The sequence below is a fragment of the Echiichthys vipera genome, assembly GCF_963691815.1.
Source record: "Echiichthys vipera genome assembly, chromosome: 6".
Taxonomy (NCBI): Eukaryota; Metazoa; Chordata; class Actinopteri; order Perciformes; family Trachinidae; genus Echiichthys; species Echiichthys vipera.
In genome coordinates this window covers 22512189-22527490 of record NC_139831.1, presented here as the reverse complement: position 1 = coordinate 22527490, position 15302 = coordinate 22512189, and the positions used below count along the sequence as shown (strand labels likewise).

Sequence of the window (15302 nt, the reverse complement as noted above, 5' to 3'; positions counted from 1 at the left end):
AGGGACTGGCTGTAGTTATAAAAGCTAACACTGGGGGGCAGCAGCACACTGTGTGAAATGTCAGTGTGAATAACTGGGAATTCAGTGGAACATGATGAACAGAAAAACCTGTGAAACTCATTAATTCTGCATTCTGCAAGTAGAAAAGTGATGGAAATGTGCAAACACACATTCAGAACAACACTCACTGGTAAAATGTGGTCCATCCAGTCTCATCGGCTTTGGTAGCCAAGAGGCCTGTGTTGCCACTGTAGCCCATCAGAGCCACCTCCTGGCCCAGGGCTGACACGCTGCGCAGCCCTCCGGTGGGGTCCAGTCCCAGCGTCACCACTTGATTCTCGGGCAGCAGCACTAGCCTGAGCAGGCCGGCTCCTCCTCCCTGGCCAAGGCCGTCCCTTCTCACCTTCACTGTGTTGTTGCAGTTATCCACCAGCATGGCCAGCTCTCCGTCAGGACCATAGGTGAAGTTGTAAAGCGGCTCCCCAGTCACCAGGCTTATTGTCTGGATGTGAAGCCCCTCCCCATTGAAGACATACAGCTCTTGCTCCCTTGGCGATGCAACTTCATACTGAGCGGATCCCCCGTACCCCACGCTTGAGATAGCAGGGCCGGGACGGTTGGCTCGCACGGCTCTGATGCGTATGTTGTTGAGGTCTGCAATGAAGAGTGTCCCATCGGGTGACACAGCCAAGGAAGTGGGGGAGTTCAAGCCGGCGTCGGGGGCGTAGCCGTCATCACCGTAGAAGCAGTTGCAGTTGACGTCGTTCTTGCAGTCGCAGTCGGAGGCAACACCAGCCAGGAGAGAGATTTCACCGTTAGTGCTCACCTAAGAAAAGCATGAAATTGAAGAGCAGAGGTGGTTAATGATGAGATTGGGGGGAAAAAGTCACCACTCGAGATGTATCACCAAAAGCACAATTCATTTTGAGATATCAAAACAGAAGAATGGAAAAAAAAACATTACAGTGCCTGAACGGAATGCAGTGTCTGGAGATCTGAAACAATCTCAGAATATCTTAAACACCCACACAGCCTGACCAGCTGTGCTGTCAGTTTTGCTCTCCAACAAAACAAATTCATTGTGAAACAAACCATACGATCTAACAACTGTTAACAACACTTCTCCATCTCGTACCTGTCTAACTCTGTTGATCTTTTTCTCATCCGTCTCAGCGATGTAAAGGATGCCGGTGTGGGACAGGGCAATGGCTGTTGCGCTCTCCAGAGCCGCATGTATAGCCAACTTACTGAGGCTGTAGTCGATACCTGGCACTTGGCAATGCATGGGCCGACCTGCGATAATGCTCACCTGTGGGTAACAACAGAAAGCGTCACAACTGTGATCAAACAATGGCAGTAATTCCACAAACATGTACTGTAGAGATGTTAGCAGCGCTTTGCTCTTGAAACAATGCGGATGAAACTTTCCATAATGAAAGATTCTAAAAAGTAGAAAAGAGCCAACGAATCATTAATGTTCCCACCACTGTAAACTTTTACTTCTAAATTGGCTTGGGAAAGCCCTAATTGGGGCAGAATCTTGTCAAAACCCCCCTAAGGGATTTGCATCGGTGATCCAGCCTTGTGGTACAGACCTGGTGGTTCTCTGTGATGCGTAAGATGACATTGTTTTCCAGGACGTAGAGGGAGTTGTCCATGGGGTTAACTGCTAAGTCTGTGGGCCACTCGAGACGAACCTAGTGGGCGAAAACAAAAGTTAGACATGAGATAATATCTATGCTGAGGAGGTGTGTTGAAAAGATGCCAAGGTTCAGACAAGTCTCTTCTTCATTTTTGTAAGTGACTGCAGTCCTCACTCTCTTTAGATCCATTCATTTATCCATGGACTCTTTAATCCCCCCCTAAATCAGTCTCTCCCTGACCTCCCGGCTGGCATGTTTCCACACGATCGTCGCAACTCAGCACTCACAAGGGCCGTTAGATCATCATCTATCACAATATCACCTCTCTTCCACTTCCTCCTAACCGTCGTACCTGGCTGACGTCCATGCTGGAGTCACAGCTCAGAGGCCTCACGGCCGTCAGATCATTGGCCCCCAGCAGAGTGGAGATGATGCCATTCTGGTCCACCTTACGGATCATAGTGGCATCCACAAAGTACATCAGGCCATTTTTATCCACTGCGATACCTGTCAAAGCAGAGATGAACACCATGAGTGACGACTCATAATTCAAACGCTGCGGGGCAACATGTAGACATTTTAAGTCAATTAAACTTCACTCTTTCCACTGGCTGGAAACAGATAGCAGCCCTGACAGCTGAATTGCTCAATGCTTCATAGAATGAGAGGGAACAAAGTGATTGAAGGAGCACTGAACTGTTAGAGAAGTGTTAGTTTTGGGATGAGTCATCAGGATGCAGAGCCGAGCTCATGCTCCTCCCAGAGGGCAATTTTAGACTGCAAACAGATTCTTAAGAAAGGCAGATGATCTGTTGTACTCTACTTCCTTCCTCTGTTTCTCCTCGCTTGTGCTTCTTCACCTTTCTACTTTTCATTTGTTTCTGCCTCTCTCTTTTCTGGTGTTTACCAGTGGTGCTGTGTCAGCCTCGTCGGTCTAACAGGCAGCAGGCATTCAGACAGGTGTGTTTGTTCGAGGCAACTGTGCCCCAAAATAACTTCCATACGCACTGAGATGCACAACAACAGATGGAGGATACAGCAAAGGGCACAGTGTAAATGAGAGGGAGTCTGAGGTAGGGAGAGAAAAAGGGAAAAGGAGCAGGCAAAGAGAGGGCAAGATGATGTGTGCTGGCTGCCTGTGACAGGTAAGAGGGAATCAGTGGCTCATTGTCTTCTCCCATCCATCACAAACACTTATACACACACATACTGTATATGTACTCACATCTGCTGTCTCACACGTGCACACACAGAAATGTGACAGTGTGACATCCTTGACAGTTTGGTGTCACAATGTTCTAAGATCCAAATGATCCACAAAAATAATTCCATTAATAAGTTTAGTATTAACCTGGTTTATAACCTCCTTCTGTGTCTGTCCTGCTTTAGTTGAGTCACAAGATGGGCATATTGAAAAAGAAAAATCTGATCAAGGAAAATGGAAGGCATCTCCGTCTATATGTTTTGGAAATTATGAAGGCTAAGGAATTTATTGAAAGGGATTCAATTTAAAACAACATTTTTTCGTAAAAATTGCCTAAAACTATTATTATTCAGAAACCAACATCATTGATGATTAAGGATTAATGATTCATTTTCTAGACTTTCTGCAGTGGCTCACCTTTGGGGCTCATAAGTGTAGCTTCTGTGGCTTTGCCACCATCACCGCAGCGTTCATCAAAGGGCAGGCACTGCTCCCCTGTCCCAGCCACTACCTCTGCATTGTCCGACAGTAGGCGACCTCCTGTTAATGAGCGAACCCGGTAAATTCTGCGGGAGTTGGTGTCTGAGATGAACAAAGCCCCAGAAACTGGATCCACTGCCAGGAAATACTTATGGGTTGGGTTGTTACTGAGGTGACAGAAGAAAAAAATCATCTTAGTGAATATTTTTGATTCTATATTTCAAGTACTTGTTGCTATGTTGCTGGAAAGTGCACAAGAAACTTTTAATTCACCGTAATAAGGATCTTACCTGTGTCGGAAGTCTTTGTTCCTTCAAGGGAGAAAGGGAGACAAAAGCACAACACAACAAATGTTAATTCACACAGTCTGTGGAGAGCAACCTACAGAGAGGCTGTGGTGTGAACAACAACATTTAACCATGGGTAAAAACACCCTGGAGAAATGGTATGTTTTACAGTGTATAATTGTAGCGCAGTTCTGCCATCCCCAGTGTCTCACCTTATTTTTACTTTTCATCTTTTCATCTAGAATTTACTCTCTTCTTCTCCTGCCATATCACTTAAATCTAACCAACCCTCATTGTATCTTTAAAGAGGACCTATTATGCTTTCTGTCTTTGATGGCCTATAAATGTTTTCAAAATGTTGTATCAAACAAAGACGTACATGCATTTAGACGTGAGCCCTTTCGACCATCTGGCTCAGCTGGGCTCAGCTCTGAACGCTAGGATTTGGTTGTTAGTAGCGATTTCTTTGAATTTTGTGAATTTATCTACGTAGAAGATGCCGGACTTCCCTAGTATTTACTGAGACTGCAGAAGGTACACAGAGGACAGGAAGAGTTTCCCCAAAATCTACATAGTTTATTGGGCCGTGAATTGTGTCAGGCTTCTCTATATGAGTCATGAATAATAAATTAAGACCAGAAAAGTAATAGAATAGATGATCTTTAAGAATGTTGATTTTTTACCTCAGTTCCAGGATACCAGTTGTGTTCATAGATGGATAGACCCTGCGCACAAAGTTGAGATCCCCGACGTAGAGGCTGCCATCGATTCCCATTGCCAAGGCGACCGGTGCAAGCAGCTTGTTGCCGTCTGCCAGACCGTTACAGCTTGGGCAGGAGATGCTGCGCCTCCGTCCGTTTCCCATTACGCTGCTGATTACCGGGGGTTGCTCCGTCACAAAGATGTTCTCACCGCTTCCCTTGTGAAGGATACCTAGACAGAGAAAAAAACACATCGATTCAGGATCATTTTTTCAGGAGGAGAATCTTTGATAACATTTTGAGTTGCAATAGAAGTTGTAAGTCATATCTCAAAAATGAGATGCATTACATTTTGGGAAGACATTCGTGGTCTTCTGACTTTAATGATCTCACACGGGCATGAGGTTGCGAGCGAGTCAAATCTCTCGACAAATATTGGATGGATTGCCATGAAATTAGGTAGAGACATTAATGTTCCCCTGAAATGAATTAGAATAACTTTGGTGAGCTCTCCAAGGACCAGCGTGTAGGAATGTAATGTAAAAACAGTAAAGTCTCTATACAGAGCGTTTGGTTTGTCATTTCCAGGCTACTGTAGAAATATGGGGGTGCAAAATGACCGAATATGATCATACACTCATTATGAATATTACATTCCATTTCTGCCAATCGATCGAACCTAAATCATAAATCTATCAAATATACAACCTAATGATACTCCCACTGTTATCATCTGTACTTTGTGTTTGGAGCTAATGATCATGCTAATGGGCTAAACTAAGATGGTGGACATAAAGAACATTATATCTGCTAAACATCAGCATGTTAACATTGTCAGTGTGGGAATGTTAGCATGTTGATGTTAGCATTTAGCTGCTAGCATGGCTGTAGGCTCTTTAGTAGTCTCATTAATACATTAACTTCTTATCGTATATTTTATAAATAAGTAAAACGCACAAGGATGCAATCAAAGCTGTTTACTGACACATCCTACATTTATCAGTGTAGCCGACAAGCAACCGGGGTGAGATTCCCAACATATTATTTACACAAGAAGTATGTTTAAGTAAACACATTTACAGGGTAGTTAATTTATAACAGCCTACAACTTTGTTTTAATAAAAGTAAATGTAAAATCTTGTAAAAATCATACTCTTACACTTTCACGTCACACAAAAAGTATTGGTTATTTTTTGTTCAAACTAATGGATCACCCTTTATGTGAATATCATATTAACAGCAAAAGAAAGTTTGTCATTAAAAAAAACACACAGAGGCTTTTTTGTTTTGTCACAATATTACATCCACATACCTCAAAACCATTTCTTTTGGTATTCTCCCACCAGAAAAAAATACCCCTTACCCCGGTCTGCCCTATAAGTAAGATTTTATTATTTTGGCATAACGTTTGCCTTTTTAATGACCAAAGTAAAACAGATACAGCATTGTATCATCCTCAGAAGAAACATTATTCTACCGTACAGCATTTCCCTACTTCTAAAAATACCTCACTGGTTCTCCAGTTGTGGCCATTCCATTAGAACATCGACTGTCACAACAAGGTGAACATCGGGGCATCAGCCCATTTATATTTACTAATAAATAGTAACTGTAATCAATAAGCAACAATCATTAAAATTCCACATCAATTACATGGAGCAGTTCTCTGTCCCAGCATTCATCCAACAACTAAACTACAAACTACAAACTAAACTGCATTCGTCCTCTTTAAAAATAATCATCACCATCACTACCCGAGAATGTGCATTAGGGAGTAAAACTAGGTGAGACAACAAAGGCCTCTTCCTGTGAAAGAAATCCTCGCTGACAGGTAAAAAAAAGCACCTGAAAACTCCATGTGAACCACAGGAAGCGGTATGTTTGTTACCAACTTTTGTGAGGTATATGGTACTGTACGCGTGTTACACATCAGGGGGTTGTTCTCATTTGAGAGGGACTGTATGTGCATGTGTACATACCACTGCGTGTGTTCAGTATATGATGCTTGTTGAGTGACCAGCCGCCCAGACTGGTGGGATCCAGTTCGTAGCCTTGCAGAATGGCTGTCCTCTTCTCCCACAGGATGAGACTGGCACAGGACTCATACTCATAGCCCACTGACACTACATATATAGGAGACAAAAAAAGAAAGTCATGAAAAAAAGACACAACAGAGGAAGAGAGGCTATGGAAACTTAATCAGACCTCCCAAGTTCATTTAAGATATGAAATGTGTGATACACAGAGAAGCTAGTTAACACTTGTACCAAAACCTGCATTCACACCCGACTAACACTCTCACATATCTGCTAAATCAATTAAAAACCTTGTTAATTGGACAAATTGCCCAATGGGCCTTTAAGCCTACAGGCCACACTGGTTGCCATGGTGAAAAATGTGCTGTTGCCTCGATCACGTACATGTGCTAGCAGCTGATTTGTCTAAATGTACAAGTAAGGAAAATTAATTAAGATAAGGTAGTTGGTTAAGACTACTCTTAGTGTGTTTACATGCATGTGTGTGTATACTGAGTGTGCTGTCATGCTTCAACTTGTTAAAAGGGAACGTGTGTTAACACGTCAACTCCCACTTGAGTCACAGTGAGAGTGCTGTTGCCAGCACCTTTTCAGCTTCACTGCAAACAATAATGTAGTAAACCTGCATCTGTATCGGGTCTGTATCCACGCTGAGTAAAACATAACCTAATCGTAAACCGTGTATATGCTTTATAATCTTTGACAAATGTCAAATTACAGTTACTCCAGGGGCCTATGGGATCTTTGAGTGAATGTAATTTCCCAAACTGTATGCCCCTCATGATTCTAGGCCACACTGAAGCCCCAGATGTCCACTGCATCTGTGGTCTGACAGCGGTGCTGGGCTGACAGCATTTGTGAGCGACTGTGACAGCAGAATGTAATAGCACTGAGGCTCCCCTGGACTCCTGCTTGCTGCTCCAGTAGCTAACTGCTAACTCACCCTGATGGCTAATAACCCTTCACCACAGTTACGGCTGGCTGACTGAACCACATGCGGCTTCAATGAAAAATAGACGTGTGAAAAAAAGCACTTAACTATGGCTATACTGCGTAGTGGATGGAGGCCTTCCTGGGGTATTATCTCTCCTCTAGGCTCCCTAATTAGCACTCTCTCCCTCTGTCATAGCCAGTGCTGCCTTACTGGTAAAGCTTCTAAAAAATAAGCCTCAAACCCCCAACGTAGCTTCACTTCCATTCATTCTTTCCACTCACCAACAGCTTCAGAAAGCCCGTAGACTCTCTGCCCATATGCATCGGTCTTATCCCAGATGTAGGTGTAAGCCAAGTTGGGTGAGGCATGGAACCACTTCTGGAAGAGGTGGCCCTCCACTGCTACCATCAGGTGAACCTTCAGCAGGCCCATGGACACCACGGATGGGGTCATGGTCACCTTGAGCAAGGAGCGGTAACCCTGTGTCCTGGAGCTTAGGTAGCACAGCTTTAGACTTGTGCCAGGCACCTCGATCTGCTCATGCAGAACCTGGAAGACAAAGAGAGAAGATGACAGGAGAGAGGGATTAGGGAGGATTAGAGAGAGTGCGAGTAATGGGGGTCACGCCTCCACTGACGGCTGAAGGACAAAAAAGGGAAAAAAACAATGGAAGAAATAAAGAAATAGAGCAAGAGGGAACAAATGGGGGGAAAGCTATGGAAGGGTAAGGAGAAAGAGAGCTACAGGAGACAGGCATACAGGAGAGTGGGAAGAGAGCGAGGGAACCAGAAGGGAGATTAGCCGGCTGCCAGAGGTCAGTGGTACTGCACCTGTGTCTCCGGTATGATGGGTTTCTCCCCTGGCTTGGAGCTGAAGAAGGAGGAGAGAGGGGATGCAATCACAAGAGGGTCAGGCCTGACGAAGCCGCTCAGGTCACAGCCCGGGATCGTGTTCTCTTCTGTCTTAAGCACCAGAGTGTCCATAGCATAAAACTGGCTCCAGGGCAACCACACGGTGCGCTCCTGGCTCAGGAAGGGGGCACGCTCGAACCGCAGAGTCAGTGATGCACCACCGTTAGCTATCAGGTCAAACCTGGAGAAGGTTTGCAAGAAGAGGATGGGAATGAGGTACAATGGGGACGGCTGTGGTGGAGGATCATTTGGACTCATACACTATTAAGTGTGTGTTTCTTCGAATATAAAATTTACTCCACTGCTCTAATTTTTCAACAAAAAAAACACCTGGAATAGATTTTTCAAAATTATTGCATTATGGTATGACAAACTTTTACAACATACACATCTAGACAGGCTGTCTAGAAAACAGTTAAATGTTAGAACACTGGTCTCAGTGTAGATGTGATCCTTTCTGATGTCTTTGAACCTTTTGTGTCCAAATTCTGATTAACAGCTGTGGGCTAATGATTTATCATTTACACATGTTTGCCATGGCAAATAGCCAGAGCTTTGTGTCTGGAACCTCTAACAACTGGAAGAAAATAGCACTCATCAAAACTAAACAAGGTTAGACAAGGACATCAGAACTTGTTAATTCAAATTACAAGTCTGTGAAACTGGTGAGTAACAGCCACTGAAATACAAAGTTGATTAAATGTTACTAGAAGTTCAGATGTTTCGATGTCAGCTCGGCCTAACTGGAAGGAAATGCTGCAAAGAAAGCATTGATGAGAGGAGGAGGTGTGTGCTTAAAGAACCTGAGACAGGAAACACAGACACTGCACATTTAATGAGTGGAGGTCAGTCTAAAGAACCCATGAATCAAATTTTGAAATAACATGTTACGGATGTCAGCCAGTCTTAAATTCAATATAACTTGTAGGGCGAGAAATTGGACAGAAAAGTCAAATTAAAGCAGCCTAAAATTCCCCGGAAACTTGAATTTCTGCAGAAGGAATGGAAAGACATGTCAGGTGGGGTAACCAAATGTATTCAGAAGGTGGCTATTTAAGCAAAGGATTGTGGTAGTTAAAAATCCACAATTGAATGATTTTACTACCTGACCTAAAACCCTATCAATTATGAAAATAAGCCTTACTTCCAGCAACAGTTCTCACACATTTGACTGGTACACTATATTGCAGTACAGTATATATACAGTATGTTTAGTATGTTTTTCATACTTTCTTGCATATTTCATTGTTTTCATTTAGATTTCAGTTATCATTTTTAAGTAATATATTTTCACAGGAGATTACGAGTTGACTCTCAGTTGTGTTGTACTTACAACTTACAACTTACAATACAAATGTAAATACATTTCAGCTGCTCTTATATGAAATCCCCCTTTCTCTGCTGTATCTAATTATTGGTGGCTGCAACAGCCCAGTTTCCCCATTGGATCATTATAGTATTCTAATGTAATTTTATGTAATCTAATGTAATCTAATGTAATCTAATCTAATCTAGTCTAATCTAATCTAATCACACAGCCTTTGTGGTGAGGTAGTTTCAGCAAGGATTGCTGGGTAGCTGTTGTACATACATTCCGTCCTGCCGTGTCAGCGTGTAGCCGTAGTGGGGATAGTTGACAAAAGACACGTTCACCCCCACCAGAGGGGTTCCATCTGTAGTCAACACCTGACCCCGGATTAGAGATGCCAAACTGGAAGAGGACAGAAGAGACAGAGTGAGAGAGTGATAGTCAATCTATCAACCCAATCTTCCTAACCATCAATCATCTGATTCGATTAATCTCACCATCTTTCAATCATCCAATTTGCCCATTCATTTTTTGCTCCAGTCTTCCACCACTCATTAATTAGAAACAATCAGCAAACCCCGCCATCTAGATTAGCGCACGTCAATCAGGAAAACAAACCATGACAACGTTTATGGATATGCACGTACGTTTGTGTGTGACTTTGTGAGTAGAGGATTTGCACATAGCATAGCATTTAAACATACACCACCCCTTTAATGAGCTTTTTCCTTTGAAACATCTGATGCCGGCATGCGTAAATGTATGCAGACCAGAATCAGCACCATGGACAGCGCTTCACAGCTCTACTAAATCTATGGGGGACTCTTGGCTCTGTCTGCTTTGGCTCTGGGATCTGTTAAGGTCTTGGCTGGCTCTGTGAACCATCCTGAAGTCTGTTTGATAGTTGCGACATTGAATCTAAAGTTAGACTATTTTTTATGGAACACATTTATTTACATAAAATGTCAAACCTTCTATGAGCCTCAAAGCTGTAATATTCTCTAACATGCATTCTTACAGGCATAAACAATCATGTTTTAAACATTATTGGCCAACAACTAAAAGTAACATATACACTCTACCTCTGAATTATGAATTAATGAATTATTATAAGACGATGAAATAAAAAAATAAAAAAAATGTCTCATTCCTGCATTCCTATAGTAAGTAAGTCAAATATATGTCCAAAAACTGTGCTATGAATACTAGGGATGGGAAGTACATATTTGTATTCAGTATTCTATCAGCGTATCAAGTACTCACTTTAGGTTCTTTCTGCTTTGTAACTGTAAATATCTTATATCTAGACACCAAGCTAATACGTATGGTAATGTTACAACAACATTTAACACACTTATAAAGTTATTTGTAGTATGATTGTTTTGACCAGAGATAACAGTGCTAGACTAACGTACTACTGAATTTGCCACACATTAGCTATGTTGCTGTATGGATAGTCAACTAATAAAATGGTTAGCAAGTTAATGTTACGTTACCCAACAATACTTGTGGCTATTTCATTAGAATTAAATAACATAACATGAATAAACGTGATTTAACGTCACATGAATAATGTGCTTGATGTGCAACTATGCAAGTGGCTAATTCCAGCCAACAAGCTAATGCGCATTACGTTATAACATTACAACAACGCTCAACATGCTCATAAAGTTATTTTAAGGATGATTGTTTCGACTACAGATAACAGCCATTGGCTACACCACGATTTAATTCACTTCATGACGTTGGCTACTGTAGCTATTGTAGCGTACTGTAGCGTTGGCTAGTTGACACATCCAGTGGTGTGTTAGCAAGTAAACATTGTTTTAGCTATTTTTACTTGCGGCTATTCCATTAGAATAAATGAGAAAATGTGAATTAAAGTAAATAAACGTGAATAAACGTGGCAACCAGTAACATGAATATAACTACATTAGTTAGTTTGTGAACATTATTTCTGCTTGCGTCACGTAAGATCGTTTTCCCCCGACAATAGGGGAGCTTTAACTATGATGACAACATCTCTCATTATCCAATACATGTGGAGACGTCCCCGAATCTCATTTTGGACATTTTTTTGCCTACTCATAATAATTTAGAGTGAGTACTCAAATATGGAAATTATTTTAAATGCCTATCCCTAATGAATACTAATGTATGTTTGTTTGTAGTCTGTTTTTGTGCGTTTCCCTGCTGTACCTCGAGTTGAATGGGTTTTCCCCAGGGAGGATATGGGTGCTGTCCCGTCCCACAAGCATCTTGACGCGGTCATAGAAAGAACGGACACGGGGCTGGGACATTGGGCTCTGCTGGATGACCAGGAGAGGGTCCCGGGAGCCCCGACACAGCGGGCTGTTCTGACAGGGACTCTGGATGCAGCAGTCTGGATCCATGCAGTCTGTTAGTCCATCTGAGGGATAGAGAAGGAGCAATGATGATGTGGTGGTTTAAGAGCAGAAAGGAATGCTTTTTTCCCATTCTTGATTTAATATTTTGATAATCTTTGATTCTTTCACAGAGGAAACTTTAATTTTAGCAATCCTAGTGGGGACTCCACTCATGGGACCTCTATCTCAATTCTATTTCTTGTTATAATTCATTCTTTTTCTCAATCATTATTCCTTTGTCAAGCAAAAGTTGTTTCATTCTTAAAAGAGGGCTGCACTTTTAACAGTTCCACCTCAAATTTTTTACAGCTCCCCCAAATTCACCTCCTTCGTTATCCTTGTTGTCGGCACAGGAAGTCTCCATGGCAACGCTACATCCCGGGCCCCTCCAGCCAGTCTGGCATTCGCAGTGCCAACTCTGCAGTCCCATGGTGCACTGGCCGTTCCCGTTACACAAGTTAGGACAGCCGTCTAGAAGGAGAGGACAGGAGGAGAGAGGGGGAGGTAGGGATGATGGGAGAGAAGCAGGGTGATGCTTGTTTGTTTTATCATCGATGATACACAGATCCTTACACACACACATGCTCATATGGTTATGATAGACCAATGAGTCTCACTCAATTGAATAACCATGTTGTTGCATACTATAAGTATTGATTGTTCAAGAATCAATTTAATTCAGCACGTTAGTTTTCATGCACACGTTCCCATCCATATGTATCTACCCCTTTAGGAATGGCTGCTAATGTGTGTGTATGTGTAGATAGATCTCTTGATTCATTTACTTGATAGAGCCTCAACCAATCATCACTCTCTCTCTCTCATGCAGTCTCTCTCTCTTACTTATGATTCAGTGTAGGTAATGGGATTCTGATGGCCTGAGAGGAATGCTTTCTCATGAGAGAATGGGATTATGTTCGACAGTGTGTGTGTGTGTGTGTGTGTGTGTGTGTGTGTGTGTGCATCTGTGTGGTGGCAGTCTATGAACTAATAAACCTTCGCTTTAGTTTATGCAAAAAGCTCTACCTGAATCCGAAGCCCTGGAGCCAAGAAAGTTCTGTAACTAACATAGCAAGGCCATCCTCAACTCTAGAGTGACTTTCAGGCAAGAAAGAATTTAAGGGCGTCTGGATAGGGAAATTTGCAATTATAGAGGGCAGTACCATCTTGTCAAAGTAATATCTAGTAACTCTTGGTTGGTTGCTATGGTAAAGCAAATTTAAAGGAATGGTTTTGACATTTTGGAAAATACGCTAATTGGCTTTTTCATCCTTCCATTATCTGCAACTGCTTGTCCCTGACGGGGTGGAGCTGGTCCCAGCTGACATTGGGCGTGAAGCAGGGTACACCCTGGACAGGACACCAGTCTATCGCAGGGAACATAGAGACGAACAGAGACAGACAATCATTCACACTCACATTCACTGACAAAATATGTCAATACAAGCAATTTAGAGTCATCAATTAACCTAACACCTGCATGACTTTGGATCATGAGAGGGAGGTGGAAAACCCAGAGAAAATCCACGCAGAAATGGGGAGAACATGCAAACCACATAGAGGGCCCCCAGCCCGGATTCAAACCAGGAACCCTCTTGCTGTGAGACGACAGCACTAACCACCACAGTGTCTGTTTAATCTGTACAAAACTGTGCAAAAAAGGTTTTACTTTTTGGGGGATATGTGCGGTACTATTTGTTTGCTGGGAACGATGCTATCCTGGAGTCAAGTTGTCACTGTGTGGTTGCCAGGCAGCCTGGGGAGATGCTGGATTGAGCCACTGAATGAAACTGGCTTACTGCACAAGCATCAACACTTGCATTAGCTGCTAGCTAGCTCTGAGGGGCTCAGGTTAGAGTTAGGTTAAAAGACGGGTTTGGTTAGGTTACATTTCCTTACTTTTAAGGTGTGTCACATCTTCATGTATAATCAATTAATAAGTAGATTATTGCCGCGTTGGACTTTGTATTTATTCACTACAATGACGCATCAAAGCAGGGTTCAAATAATCATCTGTGTGTTCCCTATTTCCCGGTTCCCGAAATTATTGGGCCCTGGCAAGAAAAAGTAAACCCAAGGCCAGACGAGCTATTTTCCCCTGTTTACAATCTTTATGTCAAGCTGAGCTAACCAGCTGCTGGCTAGACATACGTATATGACAGTAGTATCAAGTATATTCTCCAAAATACTATTCCTTTAAGATTACTCCTATTATATTAAAATAATTCCACTGAATTGGGCCCAAATGTCTATTTAAAAGCCAGGAGATAAACACTTTTGTTTCTGAAAGCTCACTATGACATTTTTATATTTCATTTGATCGTTTGCATCCATGCTGAGACAATGTTGCCCATCAATGTCTTTTTCAAATAGGCCTTTTACTCCAAGCCTGGCTAACGATTTTCCCATATTGCTCTAAATCACACCTTTCTAGCTTGAACACAAGTCTGTGTGTTTGCCACAATATAATCTATCAGGGAGAGTGGGAAAATATGGAAGGATGACATACAATGACAATGTTTTCTCCAGCAGCACAAAGAGCCTCAAACAAACTTGTCACAGTGAATTTCTCTTCAATAAATGAAGGGAGCAGAATGCGACACTCTTAAGTCTACCCACAGGATATGGAGGAAAAGACTGAGGGTTGACTGATAAAACAATACGTGCATGCAAAGGCGCACACACACACACACACACACACACACACACACACACACACACACACACACACACACACACACACACACACACACACACACACACACACACACACACACACACACACACACACACACACACACACACGCATACACACACACACACACACACACACACACATACACACACACACCATGACACACCCTAGAGATATGACCTGACATTTCCCACTCAGTAGTGGTGTGCCGACAGAGTGAGGAAGGACAAAATAACCCTGTAAGAGATTATGAATATGAAATGCTTTTCATTGAGTCCTGCTCAGCAGATTAATGAACACATTTTTGCTCAAGTTCCACTGTAGGATTTTGCCCTCTAACAAATCGTAGCATCAATAAAGCCATGCATTATGAATACAAATAGTGCAATCTAAACCATGGCAGCAGCTAAATTAACAGTCATTTCGACCCAATTGGCATTTTATCATATGTCTCAACCACCAGGCGATGAGGGAAAGTCAACAGAGGACTTTTGAGAAAGACAATGCACCATGTTGTTGGTACTTCCAAGTAAGTGTGTGTGGGGTGGGGGGATTGGGGGGGTGGGGGGTGCAGAGGAGCTTAACCACATTTCTCAGCTCAACAAGAGGAATCAAATCAAAGGTTTTTATCTTTAATTATTACCATTTTCTGCATCAAGGGACTGCTCATGATGCTGTATTAATAGTCAGACTGGAATAGATTGTCCCCAAGTAT

General features: G+C 42.5%; 1 protein-coding gene across 1 annotated transcript in view; it reads right to left on the bottom strand.

Annotated features, from left to right (window-relative positions):
• Positions 1 to 15302, bottom strand: part of tenm2a (teneurin transmembrane protein 2a) — a gene marked incomplete at both ends in the record, with an annotated part of 168389 nt that overhangs the window by 7117 nt on the left and 145970 nt on the right. Inside the window, 14 exon segments of the mRNA XM_083915704.1 lie at positions 32 to 187; positions 190 to 826; positions 1136 to 1309; positions 1596 to 1697; positions 1996 to 2150; positions 3265 to 3494; positions 3618 to 3638; positions 4298 to 4547; positions 6295 to 6438; positions 7567 to 7834; positions 8116 to 8377; positions 9788 to 9907; positions 11705 to 11915; positions 12217 to 12363. Of these exon segments, the coding sequence (XP_083771830.1) occupies positions 32 to 187; positions 190 to 826; positions 1136 to 1309; positions 1596 to 1697; positions 1996 to 2150; positions 3265 to 3494; positions 3618 to 3638; positions 4298 to 4547; positions 6295 to 6438; positions 7567 to 7834; positions 8116 to 8377; positions 9788 to 9907; positions 11705 to 11915; positions 12217 to 12363 (2877 nt within the window).